The following is a 21344-nucleotide window of genomic DNA, read 5'->3' on the forward strand; positions in this document are numbered from 1 at the left end:
CCAAGCTCCCACCTTACAGAGGCCTGGCCTTTGTCCCCTGCAGCCGCCGTGGCCCTCGGGGACGTGGGGCTGCTGCTGAGGCTTCTAGGCTGAGGAGTGGAAGAAAGGACCCAGGATCCCCACCCCTCCAGCCCCATGTGCCACGAGGCATTTCCTGTCCCTCTGGGGCTTCGTATCCCCCTCTGTGAAGTGAGCCACTCGAGCTATGTGGTCTCCAAGGTCTCTGGCTGCCGATTCCCATGCACTTGATTCTAAATTGTGTTTATTGATTCCTGGGACATCGATGCTCATGGGATCAACATGTTCCTGTGATCTGGGCTCCGTGGCACAGGCACTTCAGAGAACACTCTAGATGGGAGTTGTGCGGGCATGTGAGGAGGCGCAGGTACGGGAAGGTGTGCTGCGTGTTTTATAAGGGCCTTAGCTGGGGGCCTGCCCCAGCGTGACCTCATTGCCGCCCCGCTCAGGTCACTGCCCAGCTGACCAAGACCAGGAGGCCCAGCTAGGGCCCAGCTCCTGCGTCACTGCGTCTCTTCTCTCCATTCAAACTTTGGACACTGATGACACAAGACTGTGTGCAGCTGCTCAACAGCGTCTAGCAGACCATGGGGAAGGGTCCGCGGGTAGGGGCCAGGGAGCAGCTGGCTGCCCGCCTCACTGCTAGGGTTGCCCTGGCCCGTCAGCTGGAAGGAGGAGCAAGTGCAGCAGGTTCAGCTGGGGGGCCTGCCCCGTGCCAAGGGCCCATGGCGTCTCTGCTGTGTGTAGCCTTTACCTCATCTCCTTCATGACAGCCCTGGAGAGCTGGAAGGCTGGGCACCACCATCACACTGTTTATGGCTGGGGCTCAAGACTCCACGAGCCTTGTGTGCGCGCCAGGGTGGGAAGCCAGACCCCACTCCTGGGGGACAGATGCCGATCTGTTGCTACTCCTACCTGCAGGTTGTCCCCCAGCCCAAGCTGGTGTGCATCATGGTGCGGGGCACAGGGTGGGCTCATCCCCACATCAGCGTGGGCATCCCCGGGGCGTATGTGAATAACTGTCTATTTCTATTGAAAAATAACTCTGCTCTGCTTACGGGGCTCCTGCTCGACCTTCTGTTTTGGAAAGTTGGAGTTTTGGAGGAAATGAGCACTTTGTGGGTTTCAGTTCTCCAAAAGTGCATGTTCAATCTCCATTGCTGACAGCGACTGAAGATCTGAAAATCAGACAGTGGCTAGCACTGCCCAGAGGCCCCGTTATTAAAAACATTTCAAGGCCAGCTGCGGTGGCTCACGCCTGTAATCCCAACACTTTGGGAGGCCGAGATGGGGCGGATCACGAGGTCAGGAGTTTGAGACCAGCCTGGCAAACATCGTGAAACCCCGTCTCTACTAAAAATACAAAAATTGGCCGTGCATGGTGGTGCGCGCCTGTAGTCCCAGCTATTCGGGAAGTTGAGGCAGGAGAATCACTTGAACGCGGGAGGCAGAGGTTGTGGTAAGTTGAGATCGTGCCACTGCACTCCAGCCTGGGCAACAGAGCAAGACTCCATTTCAAAACAAAACAAAACAAACGTTTCGGTGCCACTGGGGCTGCTGAGTGCTGCGCCTGCATCTCCTTTCACTACAACCCCTGGGAAAGGGGGTGGTCAATGTCCTTTCCCCTCCCTGAGGAAACTGAGGTGTTGAGCTTGTATTTCTCTGCACTGGTTCAGTAGTAATAGGGACCCTCCAGTGCACCAGGTGATGTCTGTGACGTGGCACTGGGAGGCAGGAGCAGGCTGGGAGTTAGGGAGGCTGAAGTCTGAAGTCTGATGTGGGGAAGTGCTGCCCCTCCCAACCCCGCTCCCTGGGAACCAACGCTCCACCCCTTTGCCCCGCTGCCTCCACACCCCTTTCCTCTGGCTGTGAATTTCTCCATTACCAAGTGGGCCCATCAGATCTGGAATTTGGTCAGTTAGGTGCTTCTCCCAGTAAAGCACCTACTACGCTGGGTACTGGGTACTGTGCTGGGTAGATTTTGGACGGGATTCTTGAGAGCATCCGGCAAAGTTGCTGCAGGAAAGGGCCAGTCACTGCCTGCCAGTCTTGGCACCTGTGAGCCCGTGAGATGACATTTCTCAAATTCCAGCCTCACTCTGTGGGCCAGACAGCCCTTCTGACCTATGAGCTGCCAACCTGAGCCTTTTGATGACACTGACCCCAAGGGTTCCCTGCAGCCCTATGTACTCCTGAGAACCTGGTGGCCCCTCTCTGGCCTCCGAGACCCTGATCTGGGTGCCCACTGCCCCTCATCCCTACACAGGAGATGCTGGGGTGACTCCTCTCTTGGTAAACCAAGGCTCTGGTCGCTGAGGATGGGGCTGGTCCTGTGCCAGGGTGTCCCCAGGTGCTGACCTTGGCTCCACTGTGGTTGGGCACCAGGCATGGTGGGGGTGCTGAGCAGACAGAGCCCTGCCCTCCCGGGCCCCGAGCCCCGGGCTTGCAGAGGAGGCAGAGGAGGGAGGTGGTGATGGCAGGACCAGAGCAGCACCAAGGGCTGTGTGAGCGCAGCTGGGAGGATGGGACCTGCCTGGGTGCATGGCTCTGGGGCCTCCGGGAGAAAGAGGCATGTGAACCCTAATTTGTAGGATGATCAGGGCCAGCCCCCAGGGGAGCGTGAAGGCAAGGACTCAGGGTGCTGTGAGGGCCTCTGGGTCACACAAAGGTGACCAGTACCAGGGCTGGAGGGCAGGGGGTCCAGCTGGGAGGGGCTCATCCTGCCCTTTTCCTGCGGCCCCCCACCTCCTGCCCAGCCTCCCCTCCGAGGGAGCCCCTGCTCCTCCAGCCTCAAGACCCTCGGCGGTCCCCAGAAGGCCAGCTATTGAGCTGTCCCAAGGTCACTCAGGATGTCCAATAATTGTCCTAACACTTTACCTGCTGTGGAACAGTAATGAGAGGGTTTTCATTATTTGCGGGTGAGTGCTCCTGGCAGATGCCGACAGCCAGCAGATGTGGAGAGTCCGAGGTGATTTGTAAGGGCCGGTTCATCTGATGCTCGGTAATTGCCCCAGGCGACGTTGTCACTCAGAGGCTCCTCCTGGCCTGCTGAGATGAGGTAAAGGTCAGTTCAAAGATCCAGTTTGGGCCGGGCGTGGTGGCTTAGGCCGGGCGCGGTGGCTAACGCCTGTAATTCCAGGCCTTCCTTGGGAGGCCAAGGAAGGTGGATCACCTGAGATCGGGAGTTCAAGACCAGCCTGGGCAACATGGTGAGACCCCATCTCTACTAAAAATACAAAAATTAGCTGGGCATGGTGGTGGGCACCTGTAATCCCAGCTACTCGGGAGACTGAGGCAGGAGAATAGCTTGAACCCGGGAGGAGGAGGTTTCTGTGAGCCAAGATTGTGCCATTGCCTTCCAGCCTGGCTGACAGAGTGAGACTCTGTTTCAAAAAAAAAAAAAAAAGATCCAGTTTGGCCACAGGAAATGGGAGCAAATCCCCACTCTCATGGGACTCCTGGGGAGGAGGCAGCGTGTTGAGGTGGGGGCCATGGTCTCAGAGGGGCTGTCTGACAGCCAGGACCCTGCAGAAGGCCCCTTCCCCAAGGTTCTTGGGTGGTGGGGTGGGAAACAGCCCATCCCAGAGCTGGGCTTGTCCCTCTTTGCAGGGGCTTTTGATGCAGCTCTTTGCAAGGCTTGCTGGGGTCCTGGAGCTGTGCCTGACTAGGGCTTTCCTGATATTTTGGAATTCTTGTACTCCGTGCCTCCCAAGGCCAAGTCTGTGACATCCTGTGGCAGGCCCCACTGAGGGATAACAAGGATTTGCTTCCTCAGCTGTCCTGGTCGGCCTGGGCTGCCATAACAAGTGCCATTGATGGAGGACTTCAACAGCAGACGTTCATTTTTTCACAGTTCTGGAGGCTGAAAGGCTGATATCAGGGGTCAGCATGGCCAGTTTCTGGTGAGATCCCTTTTCTGGGCTTGTAAGCAGGTGCCGGCTTGCTGTGTGCTCACACGGCCTCTTTGTGCATTCATGGAAAGAGAGAGCAGGAGTGCTCTTTGGTGTCTCTTCCTCCTAGGACACGTCCTATCATGAGGAAGTGCCACCCTTATGCCTTCATTTTACCTGAATTACTCCACAAAGGCCCCATCTCCAGATGCAGTCACATTGGGGGTTAGGACTCCCTGTCTGGGCTCACAGGCCTTGCTGCTTACAAGCTGTGTGACCTTGGTCAGGTCTCTGTCTCCTGAGGCCTCCATCTTCTCCTTCTAGAGTGGAGATAATGGTTCTTGCCTCATAGGCTCATTTGCCCAGTGGGTACGACTTATTGAGGGCCACCTGTGAGCCAGGCACCTGGCCCTTGGGGATGTGCATAAGGGACAGCAAATACCTTGGGCACGAGGACAAAATCTGATCATGGATCTTGAGTGACACCACCGTCCTTATCCAGAGGCAAGGCTCAGTGTAATGTTGTATTAATATTTTACTCTTTAAACAATAGTGCATACTTTATTTTCAGTAACTTAAAATAAGGAAGAGGCAACGTGGGGCTGGTCCCTGGTGATCAGAATGGGTCTCTGGTGACGGCTGAAAGGGGGGTGTGGTCCAGGGCACAGAAAGACAGAACCCAACGGGAGGGCACTTACCCTAGCATTTCACATCAGATTTTTCAGGGACAGATTTCATCTCTAAAACTAGTACTTGATATTATAAGAGCATATAGGTTGAATGAACTTATGTTGGCATTTCAAAGGAGGCCGGTGGCTTAAGAGTCCCAAAGTGAGTTCTGTGACTTACTCATCTTTCATCCACATCTGAAGTTGTGTTGGGAATAACAGATGTGAGGCACTGTCATCTCACTGTCCCATCGATTGCTCACTGTTCTGAGAAGGTCACATCATCATTCATTAGCAATAATTAGTCCCCGGGGACCCCCTGTACTTCTTCACTCAACTGCTCCATTAACTTGGGTGCGAGTCACACATTCCAGGTGCCAATCAATGGAGATCTATCCATAATGTACAAGGTGATGCTATTAGTTACAATATATTAACTGCCTAATTTAAAAATAAAAAAAAGCTATCTTTATGAAGGGCAATTAAGCACTAAGTATAATTGATAATTCATAAACCTCTGATTAGGAAAGACAAATAGTAAGAAAGGAATGAATCACTTGTGCTATTGAAGAAGACGTTGCCGGCCTCTTGTCTGCATTCACTATGTGGTCAGCAGATCTTCCTAATTTCCACATTTCTTCCTAAATTGCACCTGTCAGCTCCAACACTGGGGGTCTGGAGGCTTATTTCAGCGCAGAAACATGTTTTTCATCACTGAGGCCTGTCTGTTTCTGGTGGGGGTTGTAAGGAGGCTGCAGGCTCAGGACACCCTCAGGGAATTCGCGGGTGAGGTCATTTAGACTTCTCCATCAGTCAGTCCTTCAGCAAATGTTTATGGGGGATTGTGAAGTGCCAAGCCCTGTGGGAAGCCCCAGGGATGCCGTGGAGACCCCAGCAGATTCATGCCTAAACTCCTGGAGTTCGGAGGCCAGTAAGAAACACAACAGATGCATAAATCAGATGACTGGAGACACTGGTTAGTGTTTTTTTTTTTTTTTTTTTTTTTGAGACGGAGTCTTGCTCTGTCACCCAGGCTGGAGTGCAGTGGCCGGATCTCAGCTCACTGCAAGCTCCGCCTCCCGGGTTTACGCCGTTCTCCTGCCTCAGCCTCCCGAGTAGCTGGGACTACAGGCGCCCGCCACCTCGCCCGGCTAGTTTTTTTGTATTTTTTAGTAGAGACGGGGTTTCACCGTGTTAGCCGGGATCGTCTCTCGATCTCCTGGCCTCGCGATCCGCCCGTCTCGGCCTCCCAAAGTGCTGGGATTACAGGCTTGAGCCACTGCGCCCGGCCACTGGTTAGTGTTATAAACAAAAACAGACAGGGTGTGGCAATGTCACACAGGATGGTGGGAGGAGGGGACATCGGCCTGAGTCCTGCCACCTTTTCCCAATAGCTGTCACTACCACTCAGGGCTGTATTTGGGGCCCTCCCTCAGTCGTGGGGAATCGTGCCTGGCTTATCTGCCTGTATTTTTGTTTTTGTTTTTGTTTTGAGACACAGTCTCACTCTGTGGCCCAGGCTGGAGTGCAGTGGCTCGGCTCACTGTGACCGCCTGCTGGGTTCAAGCGATTTTTCTGTCTCAGCCTTCTGAGTAGCTAGGACTACAGGTGCCCGCCACCACACCCGGCTATTTTTTTTTTTTTCTTTTTTTGGTATTTTTAGTAGAGACAGGGTTTCTCCATGTTGACCAGGCTGGTCTCGAACTCCTGCCCTCAAGTGATCCACTCACCTCAACCTCCCGAAGTGCTGGGATTACAGGCGTGAGCCACGGTGCTCTGCCTTATCTGCCCTCTCAGTGGTTCTCCACTCCAGCCTCATTTTCTGGCTCCACCTTCCACATACCCCACGCTGCTCGGATAGCTCTTTCTATCCGAGAGGGCGGGGCCGGTGCACACCTGCCTGTGCGCAAGGTGGGCTGCCCCTCCCACCACCTGGCCTGCCCTTTCCTGCCATCTCCTTGTCCGTCCCTCAGGTCTCCAGTTGGGCCTGAATCCCCAGTCTTTAAGACCCCACCCTGGGCTGTGTCCTTTCCCCACTATTCGGGAGAGCTCCAGAGTGCCGATTTCCTGTTCCTGACTCCACTGTGAGTAGATATCAGCTCCACCTCCAAAGTCTCAGGCTCAAGAGGGGGAACAGAAAGCCCTTGACATTTCTGGGCTTCAGTCCCTCACCCATAACATGGATACATGCAATTCACTCTGGGTTCAGTTTGAGTTGAGTTTTTAGTTGGGTCTCACTTGCTCAGATGGAGGTTGATTTCAAACTGTAGTTCTAGTAACTGGGTTGAATGTGCGTGTATTCCTTTCCTTGGGGCCACATCTGTAAACAAAACTTGAGCACATGCCTCCTCTCTATGTGTATTTTCTATAAATTTTAAATTACGCATTTAACACTGTATTGCTGTTTTGCTTAGACTGTAAAAAATATGCAGTTTGAAAGAACAGGTGAAGAGCCAAGACGTCTGCATCTTTGGAGCTCAGTGAAATGTGTGTGTTTCGGGACCTGTCTGAGAACAGCGCCGGATGCAATTAGCATGGCTGATTAATTTTACTAGAGTTTCTTAAAACCTTCGGCCCTTGGACTTGCAGCTTGATGTCTTTTCCACAAGTCCACACTGCAGCTTGATGCAGATGTCAGATATGACCACTGCCTTGTTGGGGCCGGTTTGTCCAGGGAGGGCTCTTGTGATCTGGGTGAGGGAGCCAGGTCCGGCCTGTCACCCTCCCCCCAGGTCTGAGTGACCCACCCCACCCTCCTCTGCAGGTTCCTCTAACGTGCTCGGGTCCCTTCCTGGTGGGCGCCAGGTCCTCCAGCCTGCTCTCCCTGCACAGAAGCACCACATCCTGGCTGTCTCTCTTGCTTCCCCAGGGAGGCCTCCCCTGGCCTTCCTACCCCACCTTGTCACCTTCTGTCTGCTCACCCTGTTTGTGTTCTGCAATAGTGCCTCTCTCTTATCAGTCACAAATTGCCCTTCCTTCGTGGGGTCTCTTGTTTGGTGCCCTCCTCCTACCCCAGCCTGGATAGTGGCCTGGAGATCCAGGACCTTGTCCATGCTCACGATTATAGCTCTGTGCACCAGGCCAGTGCCAGGCACATAGTAGGCACTCAGTGACAGTTTGCAGAAGGGTGGATGTTATCTCATTTGGTGCATTCTGAGAACTTGCCCAGGTGCAGCCTGGATTCGCGGGTCTCCTGTGAAGTCAGGAGGGAAGAAGCTCGGTGCTGCCGGCCAGTGGCAGCATCCTCAAGTTCATGAGACCTCCAGGCTGGGTTTGAGCAGGGTCCAGGTCCTGTCTGTCCGTTCCGGAATAGTTGGTGTCCCTGATGACTTTGGCAAACCTTTCTCCATTGACAGTGATGAGAAGGCAAACCTTGTCTTGGGCCATCTGCCTTTGTACTTTCTGGGAAATATGGATCCAGAGTTAGTAAGGCGTAGATGTGTGCAGCTCGTTTACAAGTGGAAATGCTAAGTGTGGTGGAAAGGGACAGAGAAATAGCTGTGGACCCTCAGAGGTGGCCCCTAGCCAGGCTGAGCAGGATTGTGGAGAGGAGGTATTGCATGGCTCTCAGGGGCTGGGTAGAAGTGGCACAGGTGGGCCAGGCACGGCGGCTCACACCTGTAATCCCAGCACTTTGGGAGACCTGAGGTCAGGAGTTTGAGACCAGCCTTACTAACACAGTGAAACCCCGTCTGTACTAAAAATACAAAAAGTTAGCCTGGTGTGATGGCAGGTGCCTGTAATCCCAGCTGCTCTAGAGGCTGAGGCAGGAGCATCGTTTGAATTTGGGAGATGGAGGTTGCAGTGAGCTGAGATCATGCCACTGCACTCCAGCCTGGGCAACAAGAGCGAGACTCTGTCTCAAAAATTAAAAAAAAATAAAAATAAAAAGAAGTGGCACAGGTGGAGATGCGGGGGGCCAGAGCTGCATCCCAGGCAGGGGGAGAGGCAATGAAAAGGGAGGTCAGGTGGGGAACCTCAGGGAGCCTCAGGTGTATGAAGTCCAGTGAGGATGGAAAGAGTTGGGGCGTGGTATGGGGTCCTCTGAGAAGGGGTCTGCTTCGGCTCGGAAATCTCAGTCTGAACACACCCGGGGTCAGCCAGGGCCCCCTCAGGGGCTCGCAGTGGCCTGGCCTGTTCTGGACTTTGCTGGATGCCCTCCGAGAAGCACCGCGCAGCCTCCTTCAGAGGCCCCACACTCCACGTACTGACTGCCCGGGCCTGTGTCTCCCTTGCTGCAGACTGAAGGGCTCCCGGCTGAAGGTGAGGTTCTGCACCAATGAGTCACAGAAGTCCCAGGCAGAGCTGGTGGGGCAGCTTCGGAGGCTGGGATTTGACATCTCTGAGGGGGAGGTGACCGCCCCGGCACCGGCCGCCTGCCAGATCCTGAAGGAGCGAGGCCTGCGACCATACCTGCTCATCCACGACGGTAGGCCTGCTGGGCACCAGGACCTCACGGGGCTGAAAGCTCCCCTTTCCCAGGGTGGGGGCTGTGCAGAGGGCCTCTTTCACTGGGCTGGACCGCTGACTGAGCTAGGCCACCACCACTCATGGGCGGGGTGCAAAAACCTTATGAGACTTCCTGCTGGGGGCTGGGGGCAAGTTAAGACCCAGCCTCATCCATTCCTTGGCCTCACACCAGAGGGTCCTTAGAGCAGGCTCTGGATGGCTCCTGGGAGGAACATCCTAAGCTCTCTTTCCTGATCTAGGATGGACCAAGGGACCAGGGAATTGTCAAGGGGGTGGAGTTCTAGCTCCTGTTGAGAAAGAGACAGAGAGAGAGAGCAAGAGAGTATCAGTGAGAAGCTACATTGAGGTCCATAGCTTCTAACGTCTGGCACCATAGCCTTGAACTATGTGAAAACCAGCCCTGCTCTTTGGAGCAGTTTGCAAATGGCTGTAGGAACAAGGTTTGCATCCTGATTTTAGTCTGAATGCAAGAACAGAGAGCCCCTTTGACCCTCAGTGGGGAGGTTGTTTTGGAATGAAGCAGAAGGAACAATATTATCTGGTGCCTCCTGAATATTTAAAAAGAGGAGACATTAGCAATTCCAGACACTTCTCCGTTGGTCCACTGCGCCTTCTCCTTCCTCTGCACTTGATATTTTTTTTTTACAAACCACTAGGCAGGGGCAAGCATGGTTTTTCCTTTCCAGGGCAAGGCGGGGGCTCTCAAGAAGTGGCGGGTACCCCCTGTAAAGCCTGAATGTTGACTTCATAGACCTGGTGCCAGTGAAGGCTGACATGCCCGGCCTTTAGAAATCATGTTTCTCAAAACACTTTCTCCGTAATTTAGGATCCCTGCTAGTGTCTTTAGAACATGGTCTTCAAAGAAAGAATATTTAAGAAAAATTATCTTCCCCTATCCTTCAGAAAAGGGTTGCTGGACCTGGGAACAGAGTTGGAAGAAGCCAGCAGGAGAGGGAGGTGGGCATCTGCTTGGAGGGTGGCCTTGGCCAGTGAATCAGACAAGCAGATGACACAGCTGGGAGGCTGGAGGGAGGATGAATGCCCTTCCTCAGCTGTAATCCTGCATCCGTGTTTTCAATAACTAGACCCTTGTTTTCAAACTTGGAATTTTTTTTTTCAATCATTGGTGGATTTTCTGTCTAACATTCTATGAAAAATTTCAAGCATACAACAAAGTTCAAGTAATTTTTACTTGGAATAGTTTATTTTTTATTTTTATTTTTTTGCGACAGAGTCTCGTTCTGTCACCCAGGCTGGAGTATAGCAGTGGTATGATCTTGGCTCCCTGTGACCTCTGCTTCCCGGGTTCAAGCGATTCTTCTGCCTCAGCCCCCCAAGTAGCTGGGGTTACAGGTGCGTGCCACCATACCTGCCTAATTTTTGTATTTTTAGTAGAGATGGGGTTTCACCATGTTGGCCAGGCTGGTCTTGAACTCCTGCCCTCAGGTGATCCACCCACCTCAGCCTCCCAAAGTGCTGGGATTAATCTGGAGTGAGCCACCGCCCCCTGCCTTACTTGGCATAGTTTTATACCCTTCACCTAGGTTGTCAATGACATTTTTTGATATTTTCTTCACTTTATATCTGTCCATCCCTCGATCTGTCTGTCCATGTTATTATTTAGATGCATTTCAGAGTAAAATGCAGACACAGGTATACTCCCCTAAACACTTCAGCATATCATTAGAGTTCGGTATTTGTTTACAGTTTTTCCTGTTGATGTAAAATATACATACAATGAAATGTACACACCTCAAGTGTACTATTGCTGAGTTTTGACAAATACATGCACCCATGGAACTCAGCCCTGTGAAGAGCTAGACCATCCCCATCACTGACAGCTCTGACAGCTACCTCGCGCCTTGCCCAGGCGATCTGCACCTCCTGTCCCCTTAGAGGCAACCAGTGTTTGGGTTTTTTTCATTATAAATAAGTTTTCCTATTCTAGAATTTTATGGAAATAGAATCATACAGTATATAAATGTACTGGGGCCTCCAGTGCTACCCCCAGGCTGAATGATTCATTAGAAGGACTCACAGAACTTCGAAAAAGTATTACTCTCAGTTAGACTTATTATCATGAAGGAATAAAGATTAAATTCAGCAAAGAGAGGAGACACGTGGGGCAAAGTCTAGGAGAAGACAGGAGTGAGCTTCCAGTTGTCCCTTCGAAGTGGAGTCCTACTGGGCACACTTGATTCTCCCAGCGATGATGTATGACAACACGTGGGAAGCACTGGCCACCAGGGAAGCTCACTGGAGCCTCAGTGTCCAGGGTTTTTGTGTAGACATTGGCACCTGCGTGACTGACCTTAGCAACTCAGTCTCCAGCCCCGCAGAGTCCAAACTGATACAGCTCGGCCAGGGCTTCAGACATACACAAACAGGTGTTCACCATAAGCCAAGCTGTTAGCATAAATGATCTGGCCAGACTGAGAGAGCAGGGCCCAAGGCCTCGAGCATACAAAACCCCTCTTATCAGGTAGGACATTGCCGTGGTTCAGAGGTTATCTCCTAGAAGCCAGTCCTGAAGACAGGCCTTTTTTGGAATATACAGGGTTTGAGCAACCTAGTCCTGCTGAATTAACCCTTTCTATCACAGTAGTGTTTTGTGTAAGGCTTCTTTTACCCAACACAATGTTTTTGAGATTCATCCATATTGTTGCTTGTATCAGCAGGGTTGTTCATTTTTATTGCAGAATAGTATTCCATTGAGTGAACAGACTACAGTTTATCCATTCACATGTTGTTGATACCTGGATTGTTACCAGTTTTAGTCTATTATGAACAAATCTGTTCTGAACATTCTTACACAGTTCTTTTGGGTAAATACCTAGCAGTGAAATTACTGGGTAAAAGGTACGTGTATGTTCACCTTTATAAAATACTGCCAGACCTTTTTTACAGATGGATTGTACTATTTTACACTTCTTCCATCTGTTGCAGCTGTTCGGTATCCTCACCAGACCTTGGTGTTATCAGTCTTTTTAATTCTCACCATTCTGGTGGGTATGAAATGGGATCTCATTGGGTATTTCACTTCCTTCCTTCCTTCCTTCCTTCCTTCCTTCCTTCCTTCCTTCCTTCCTTCCTTCTTTCTTTTCTTTCTTTTCTTTCTCTTTCTTTTTTTTTTGACAGAGCCTCACTCTGTTGCCCAGGCTGGAATACAGTGGCACAATCTCAGCCCACTGCAACCTCTGCCTCCCAGGTTCAAGTGATTCACCTGCCTCAGCCTCCTGAGTAGCTGAGATTACAAGTGCCCACCACCATGGCTGGGCTAATTTTTGCATTGTTAGTAGAGACAGGGTTTTGACCATGTTGGCCAGGCTGGTCTCGAACTCTTGACCTCAGGTGATCTGCCCACCTTGGCCTCCCAAAGTACTGCGATTACAGTCATGAGCAACCATGCCTGCCCTCAGTTTATTTTTAATTTAGAAAGGTCGACATCTAATCCTAAGAGATATGACAGCATGTTTCTTCTAGGATCTGAAGACACAAAGCCAATGATTTGATGTATCCTTGCAAATTTTCCTATTTTAATTTAAAATGGGAGAAGACAAAGAAGGAGAAGGAGGAAGAGAGTTTCCTGAGGGAGCTGGTGAACTGGGCCTGTGGGGATGGAATTCTGCTTTTTCTTCAGGACATATGTGTGGGGTCGCCTGAAATGTGTCAACGGTTCTTTTTTTTTTTTTTTTTGAGACAGAGTCTCGCTCTGTCGCCCAGGCTGGAGTGCAGTGGCCGGATCTCAGCTCACTGCAAGCTCCGCCTCCCGGGTTTACGCCATTCTCCTGCCTCAGCCTCCCGAGTAGCTGGGACTACAGGCGCCCACCACCTCGCCCGGCTAGTTTTTTGTATTTTTTAGTAGAGATGGGGTTTCACCGTGTTAGCCAGGATGGTCTCAATCTCCTGACCTCGTGATTCGCCCGTCTCGGCCTCCCAAAGTGCTGGGATTACAGGCTTGAGCCACCGCGCCCGGCCGTGTCAATGGTTCTTACAGTTTGGGACCAGTAGTGCCAACCCTCCAAGGCTTGCAGGCAGCCCTGTTTCCTCTTGCTGCAGGCTCTCAGTGTCTTCTGAGCAGATTTTCCTTCTTAGTTGCAAAGCTGTGGGTTTCCTGCCTGTGATAGTGACCTCAGGGAGCTCCTGGGGCTGATGCGGTATTGGGATGGAGGGTCCTGGGTGGGTCCACCTTTCTCCTCATAAGGCCTCTGTGAGGAGCCAGATTCCCTCCTCTGTCAAATAGGAATAACACCCTTCTGTGGCCACCTCCCATGGTAGCTGTGAGGATCAGAAAGAAATGCATCTGAGAAAGGGGGAGGACATATGAAAGGTGTCCCTGTAGGAGACGGGGAGGTAGGCCACATCCTCCCAGGGCTCCGTTGCACTCTTTCTCTCTCTTTCCAGGAGTTCGCTCAGAATTTGATCAGATCGACACATCCAACCCAAACTGTGTGGTAATCGCAGACGCAGGAGAAAGCTTTTCTTATCAAAACATGAATAACGCCTTCCAGGTGCTCATGGAGCTGGAAAATCCTGTGCTCATATCACTGGGAAAAGGGTAAGTTGGCTCCAGGGAAAGTCATTTCTCAGTGCTTTAGATGAGGCTGTGCTAGTCTCCGACGTGTGGAATCAGGCAGAGAAGGAAGCAGAAGGGGATGTGGGGGGAGCACCGGTGACCTTCTTCTCCCTCCCTTTTTCATGCTTTCTCTCTTCATTTCTTTTTTTTTTTTTTTTTTTTTTTTTGAGACGGAGTCTCACTCTGTCGCCCAGGCTGGAGTACAGTGGCCGGATCTCAGCTCACTGCAAGCTCCGCCTCCCGGGTTTATGCCATTCTCCTGCCTCAGCCTCCCGAGTAGCTGGGACTACAGGCGCCTGCCACCTCGCCCGGCTAGTTTTTTGTATTTTTTAGTAGAGACGGGGTTTCACCATGTTAGCCAGGATGGTCTCGATCTCCTGACCTCGTGATCCACCCATCTCGGCCTCCCATAGTGCTGGGATTACAGGCTTGAGCCACCGCGCCCGGCCCTCTCTTCATTTCTTTATTCCTCTCCTTTAATCATTTCTTTAGGAAATAGGAACACTCTGTCTTCAGAAACCGGTTGATGAGGCTTCCACGTGGAGTCTAGACTAGGAGAGGGTGTCACTGCAGATGGAGATCCTCTGGAGATCTCAGAGGCCAGGTGTTGATTGTCCCAAATTTAGAGCAAAGAAGGAGAAGGTGCATTTGCATAGGGTGCAGCAGGATGTTGGAGAATGCTCTCCAGGGTTGTCTAATTAGTAAAAAATAGGCTTGAGGCCTACCCAGTCTGGGCACTGACAGTCTCTGGCCACAGATCACTGTCTCTGTAAAGGTGTGATTTTGTGATCAGTGTTTTATCTGAGCCTCTAGCACGTGCCTTGCCATCTCTTTCTTAAACAAAACAGTGTTGGTTATTTTTAACATTTTTCTTACACTGAGATAGCACATGTTCATTGAAGAAAAATTAGACAATACCGATGAGCAAAAGAAGAAACCAGAAAATATTTTTAGTCCCACTGCACGAGGAAAACACCTGTCACTATTTTGGTGTATGTCCTCACAAGTGGCTTCCTGTGCGAATAGACCATTATGGACGGAGGTGTTCACAGCGTTGGTGTCACACTTGACCTTGTTTTGTCACCCGTTTTTTATTGTTCGCCAAACAATATTTGTGAATGACTTAGCATGCAGCAAATGGGTATGTCTTGGGGCATGGTTATCTGTTGTGTGGCTATCTTTTTTTTTTTTTTTTTTTTTAGACTGAGTCTCGCTCTGTCACCCAGGCTGGGGTGCAGTGGCGTGATCTCAGCTCGCCGCAACCTCCACCTCCCGGGTTCAAGTGATTCTCCTGCCTCAGCCTCCTGAGTAGCTGGGATTATAGGTGCCCGCCACCACACCCAGCTAATTTTTGTATTTTTAGTAGAGACGGGGTTTCACCATGTTGGCCAGGATAGTCTCGATCTCCTGACCTTGTAATCCACCTGCCTCAGTCTTCCAAAGTGTTGGGATTAGAGGCGTGCCGCCGCACCCGGCCTCCTGTAATTTTTTTCTTTCTTTTTTTTTTTTCTGCTTATAAGTTTATTCAATGCAAAAATAATTTACTGAGGTGGCTGACCACATCCACGACCAAATACTCTAAGCTGAAATTTGGTTGCTGACCCAGCCCCAGCCTCAGCTTTCTCATTGACACCAGGGGTGACAGTGCTCCATCTGTGGGTATCTCCTTCTGCCTGTAGGTGTCTCTCTGTCGGTGTCTCTCTCTGTCTGTGGGTATCTCCATCTGTCTGTGGGTGTCTCTGTCTGTGGGTACCTCTCCCCATCTGTGGGTGTCTTTCCCCATCTGTGGGTGTCTTTCCCCATCTGTGGGTGTCTTTCTCTATCTGTGGGTGTCTCTGTCTGTGGGTATCTCTCTGTGGGTGTCTCTCTGTGGGTGTCTCTCTGTGGGTGTCTCTCTCTGTGAGTGTCTCTGTGTGGGTGTCTGTGGGTGTCTCTCTGTGGGTGTCTCTCTGTGGGTGTCTCTCTGTGGGTGTCTCTCTCTGTGAGTGTCTCTGTGTGGGTGTCTGTGGGTGTTTCTCTGTATCTGTATCTCTGTGGGTGTCTCTGTGGGTGTCTCTGTGGGTGTCTCTGTGGGTGTCTGTCTGTGGGTGTCTCTGTCTGTGGGTGTCCCTGTCTGTGGGTGTCTGTCTGTGGGTGTCCCTGTCTGTGGGTGTCTGTCTGTGGGTGTCTCTGTCTGTGGGTGTCTGTCTGTGGGTGTCTCTGTCTGTGGGTGTCCCTGTCTGTGGGTGTCTGTCTGTGGGTGTCTGTCTGTGGGTGTCTGTCTGTGGGTGTCTCTGTCTGTGGGTGTCTGTCTGTGGGTGTCTGTCTGTGGGTGTCTCTCTGTGGGTGTCTCTGTCTGTGGGTGTCTCTGTCTGTGGGTGTCTGTGGGTGTCTCTCTGTGGGTGTCTCTGTCTGTGGGTGTCTCTCTGTGGGTGTCTCTCTCTGTGAGTGTCTCTGTGTGGGTGTCTGTGGGTGTTTCTCTGTATCTGTATCTCTGTGGGTGTCTCTGTGGGTGTCTCTGTGGGTGTCTCTGTGGGTGTCTGTCTGTGGGTGTCTCTGTCTGTGGGTGTCTGTCTGTGGGTGTCTGTCTGTGGGTGTCCCTGTCTGTGGGTGTCTGTCTGTGGGTGTCTCTGTCTGTGGGTGTCTGTCTGTGGGTGTCTCTGTCTGTGGGTGTCTGTCTGTGGGTGTCTGTCTGTGGGTGTCTCTGTCTGTGGGTGTCTGTCTGTGGGTGTCTGTCTGTGGGTGTCTGTCTGTGGGTGTCTCTGTCTGTGGGTGTCTGTCTGTGGGTGTCTGTCTGTGGGTGTCTCTGTCTGTGGGTGTCTCTGTCTGTGGGTGTCTGTCTGTGGGTGTCTGTCTGTGGGTGTCTGTCTGTGGGTGTCTCTGTCTGTGGGTGTCCCTGTCTGTGGGTGTCTGTCTGTGGGTGTCTGTCTGTGGGTGTCTCTGTCTGTGGGTGTCTGTCTGTGGGTGTCTCTGTCTGTGGGTGTCTCTGTCTGTGGGTGTCTGTCTGTGGGTGTCTGTCTGTGGGTGTCTCTGTCTGTGGGTGTCCCTGTCTGTGGGTGTCTGTCTGTGGGTGTCTCTGTCTGTGGGTGTCTCTGTCTGTGGGTCTCTGTCTGTGGGTGTCTGTCTGTGGGTCTCTGTCTGTGGGTGTCTGTCTGTGGGTGTCTGTCTGTGGGTGTCTGTCTGTGGGTGTCTCTGTCTGTGGGTGTCTGTCTGTGGGTGTCTGTCTGTGGGTGTCTGTCTGTGGGTGTCTGTCTGTGGGTGTCTCTGTCTGTGGGTGTCTCTGTCTGTGGGTCTCTGTCTGTGGGTGTCTGTCTGTGGGTGTCTGTCTGTGGGTATCTGTCTGTGGGTGTCTCCCATCTGTGGGTGTCTCTCTCTGTGGGGGTCTCTGTCTGTGGGTGTCTCTCCCCGTCTGTGGGTGTCTCCCCGTCTGTGGGTATCTCTCCCCATCTGTGGGTGTCTCTCTGCCTGTGGGTACCTCTCTGTCTGTGGGTGTCTCTCCCCATCTGTGGGTGTCTCTCCCCATCTGTGGGTGTCTCTCCTCATCTGTGGGTGTCTCTCCCCATCTGTGGGTGTCTCTCCCCATCTGTGGGTGTCTCTCCTCATCTGTGGGTGTCCTCCCCTCTTGTGGGTCTTGCAGGTCAGTCATGCTCCAGACCTTTAGGCCGCAGCCTGCCAGTCTCCAGATGGCTGTGGCATGGGATAGCAGACACCCTCTCCAGGGGCAGATGGTGGTAATCACAGAGATTCTGGATACCCGGGTGGGTGAGGTACCAGTAGAAGTGTCTCCAGGCAAACTTCCTTCATGCAGCCTCAGGACTTGAGAGACTGCATGACCTTCAGGACATGAAGGTTGGGCACATTCTCATCTGCCAGCTTTGGGTCTTAGGCAGGTGGACATTCTTCTTGGCCACCATGACTCCCTCCTTAAAAAGGAGTTCATAAATAGCAGTCTGGTTCTTCTTAGGCATCAACATCTCTGCGGCTGTAGGGTCCAGGGCTGGAAAGGGCAATTTTTTTCTAACTGATCCCTGCTAATGGCATCTAGATTGTTCCTGGTTTTTCACCATAGTAGGGCTGTGATGAGCCTCTTGGTGCATTTCAGATGACATCTCCGGATACAGTTACAGAACAAGTATTTTTGAAGTTCTTGAGGCATGTTGCCAAGTTGTTTCCAGAAAGCTGCACAGATTTATTCTGCACAGCCTAGAATTCTAGAATCACAGGGTTCTGCGCAGCTAGAATTCTAGAATCGCAGGCTCCTAGGGTTGCAAGGACCCTTTGGAGTGTCTACCTCCGCTTCTCGTGAAGTGTGGGAATTCCGCGGCCATGGCAGAGGAAGCGTTTTCCAGCTTTGGAGCTTCTGGTGACAGTGCTTACTGCCTCTGCTTGCTGTATGGGACCAACTGATGGAACAGACGGAGGGACTTTTTATCTGGCCATTGGCCATTGCCATGCACTTTGTGTACCCCATTTTGTGTAATTCTGACTACAACCTTGTGGGCTCTAGGCAGGTCATTGCCGATTTGCAGGTGGGGGTGTTAGGCCACAAGAGATGAAATAAGCTGCTGTCCCTAGCCATTGAGTGTTGATAGGACCAGGAGCGCCCCTGGGCATGGCCGACCCCGGACCCTGTGCTTGTTACCTCTAAGCTACATTCTAGAGCAGACTTTTTGCCCACACAAGCCTTAAATGTGGGCTGGGGACGGTGGCTCATGCCTGTAATCCCAGCACTTTGGGAGGCCAAGGTGGGCAGGTCACCTGAGGCCAGGGGTTTAAGACCAGCTTGGCCAACATGGTAAAACACTATCTCTACTAAAAATACAAAAATTAGCCAGGTGTGGTGGTGCACGCCTATAGTCCCAGCTACTCGGGAGGCTGAGGCACGAGAATTGCTTGAACCTGGGAGGCAGAGGTTGCAGTAAGCCAAGATCATGCCATTGTACTCCAACCTGGGTGACAGAGCAAGACTCCATCTCAAAAAAAAAAAAAAAACAACAAACAAAACCTTAAATGTATTTTTGAGGCTGTGTTTAAAAATGGGGAGATTTTACACAACAAAATATCCAGATTTCTGGATTCTTTGAAGAATCAGAAGGTCTGAAGATACTGAGCCTCACATTCCTGCACACACAGCGGCGTGGCTGGAGCCACTGCCTCCATTAGTTTCAGTTTACCACAGACCCCACCCCTCCCTGTTGTCCCTGTCTCCAGACCGCAGAGTCAGTTGCCATTGATCATGTGCCGTTTGTTGTTTTTTTCAAAGTAGAGAAGTATTTCTTCACGCTTGTTGTCTCTATCAAAAACGGGCAAGTGAAAGATGTTTCAAGAAATCGAAGAGGATTTTCTTTATAGTAACTACAAATTTCTAGTGTGTTTCTCATATAAATAAAATGTGTCCTGTATGTAGTCAGGGTTCCTCAGAGAAGCCCGAAGCTACAGAACATAGATATAGAGAGAGATTGACTGTGGAGGCTTGGTGAGTCCAAAATCTGCAGGGTAGGGCTGGCAGGCTGGGGACTCAGGAGCGCATGGCCGCGGAGTCCTAAGGCAGTGCGCTGTGGAATTCTTGCTCGGGGAAGATCAGTCTTTGTTCTAGTAAAGCCTGCAACTGGTTGGATGCGGTCCACCCACACTGCGGAAGGGAATGTACTCTCCTTCTAGTTCACCAGTTTAAATGTTAATCTCATCCAAAAACGCCTTCACAGAAACATCCGGAATAATGTTTGACCACATATCTGGGCACCATGACCCAGCCAAGTTGACATATTAAATTAACCCTTGTAGTCCCTTTTTAAATTTACACCCATTGCAACTTAGGTCGCTGCTATGGAGCAAGCCACAGAACCTGGCCTCTTCACTCATTTCCCCGGGCTGACCCATTAGGCCTTTGAGTCACCAACACCCACCTCACTAGAGAACAAGCATAAGGAAGAAGCTCTGCTGTGATTCGTCAGTGTTAACACTTTCTTCTTTAAAGATGTCTCATGCCGAGCTTGGTGGCACACGCCTGTAATCCCAGCACTTTGGGAGGCTGAGGTGGGAGGATGGCTTCAGCCCAGGAGTTCAAGACCAGCCTGGGCAACATAGTAAGATTCCATCTCTACAAAAAAGAAAAAAAAAAAGTAGTCTCATAATTATTACAAACCACTATTCCAGATCGTGGATAATAATAGAACAGTTACACTGTTGAAAAAGGAAAAAAACAAAAATGGAAGCAGTCGCTTTCAGCTTTGTAATACTGCAGCAAATGTCATAGTAGACAAGGATTTGTTTAGAGTGGGATCTCTGCTGACGGGGGTTCTGGCTGTTTAAAAACCACAGAAAGGAACTGGCAGTTTTAGGGGCTAGGTCCCAGCTTTTCAGGACAGTCCTAGGACCCGCAAAGAGCTGCCATCACCGTGCTGTCCTCGGCTGTGGGTCACTGCTGGTAAGGCCTGTCCTACACTGCAGGACGCAGGGGCACAGGCTGAGCGGCTCCCACCAAGGAGGCAGGAGCAGCGGGTGGAGGCGCCAGGGCAGACTGTCCCTCTCCTGGAAATGGAGTGATTTACATTTGGCATCTGTTTGGACCGGGGAGTGGGAATTGGCTTTGTAATTTCTTCTGTCATGCCGCTCTCAGAAAATTAAGCTGTTTACCCGACAGACTATGGAAGGTTAATGGCTCTTCTGGGAAAGGTCAAGTGGTCATTTGCAGGGAGGCTGTGCTGAATAATCGGAAACGGCAGAAGAATAAAGCCTAAAATCGCATCTGACTCCTCCTCCCGGGCTTCCCCCTTTCTTTCCAGCATCCACGGGTTCCTCTTTGTGGCTAGAACATTCACGTCCTAAGTGGGGCTGCCATTGGCTGGGTTAAACCAGTCACAGGAGAAATACATCGCATCTCGTGTGTGTGGAGATGACCAGGGCTTCATGTTAAAAAAATTTTTAAGTGCTTATATTTGCTGTGTCTCTAAAAAAATGTTTTCAGGTAACAGTTGGCCTCAAAATGCCTTTTTGTTTTTCTGAATGAATAAGGAATAAAGAAAAATTCTGGGCACTATAAAATCAAGCCCAGATTCAGTTTTTTAAAAAAGAAATATTAAAAGTTTCTCATTTTGATTTCTGGAAGTTTGTGTTCTCCTTAGACTCTAAAGATTAGCATGCAAAGACAAGGTTTTGATTGTGTATTTTAAGTTGCACGTTCAGTTTTTTAAAAATCCCATCCAGGACTAAATTTAAACATAAGAAAATCCAGGTTTCTTTCACTTTAGAAGAGGCTGCAGGGAACATGAGGCCAGCAGAAGTGGCGCGCGTGGGTCCCCTTGGGAGGTTTTGCCAGATGATGGGAGGTGCTTGCTCCCGTCCACCCAACCTCCAGCTCCTCCAGCTGGCCCCAGGGTAGCTGAGGGACAGGGGTCTGGGCCCAGAGGCCCCCAGAATCCTCAGCTCCAAACAGAGCTGTACCTGTCACAATGGAGTAGTTGTGCTGATTTCAGGTTTTCTTTTGTTGCTGGGTAAGCATTTCCCATGTGGGGTACTTTCTTTCCTCCATCCTGGCTTACTTCCACACATCACTTCCTTAGGGTGGCCCTGCCTACCCACCCCCATGCCCTCCTTCTCCTGGCACAGGTGGGCAGGAGGGGACGAGGGTCGTGGCCTTCGAGGGCCTGCAGAGGGCCTTGCTTGTGGTGGCGTGGCCACTCTGGTCCTCAGCAGGGTGCTCAGCAGATTCCAAGGTGCTCCCTGGACCTGGACCTCCCCTTC

The 21344-nt window shown here is 51.3% G+C and overlaps 3 protein-coding genes across 4 annotated transcripts in view; 2 read left to right on the forward strand and 1 right to left on the reverse strand.

Annotated features, from left to right (window-relative positions):
• The window catches only part of ABRAXAS2 (abraxas 2, BRISC complex subunit), a 943775-nt gene that overhangs the window by 584225 nt on the left and 338206 nt on the right, over positions 1–21344 (forward strand). The gene's annotated exons all lie outside the window — the stretch shown is intronic.
• Positions 1–21344, forward strand: part of LHPP (phospholysine phosphohistidine inorganic pyrophosphate phosphatase) — a 661086-nt gene that overhangs the window by 520401 nt on the left and 119341 nt on the right. For both annotated transcript variants that reach the window (XM_050803794.1, XM_050803795.1), the window contains 2 exons: positions 8818–9005; positions 13451–13604. In XM_050803794.1, the coding sequence (XP_050659751.1) occupies positions 8818–9005; positions 13451–13604 (342 nt within the window). The remainder of the gene's footprint in view (positions 1–8817; positions 9006–13450; positions 13605–21344) is intronic.
• FAM53B (family with sequence similarity 53 member B) overlaps positions 13783–21344 on the reverse strand; it is a 255921-nt gene continuing 248359 nt past the window's right edge. Inside the window, exon 5 of the transcript XR_007728722.1 lies at positions 13783–13925. The gene's annotated coding sequence lies outside the window, so the exon portion shown is untranslated. The remainder of the gene's footprint in view (positions 13926–21344) is intronic.

Source organism: Macaca thibetana, chromosome 9 (genome assembly GCF_024542745.1).
Source record: "Macaca thibetana thibetana isolate TM-01 chromosome 9, ASM2454274v1, whole genome shotgun sequence".
In the NCBI taxonomy this organism is placed as follows: domain Eukaryota; kingdom Metazoa; phylum Chordata; class Mammalia; order Primates; family Cercopithecidae; genus Macaca; species Macaca thibetana.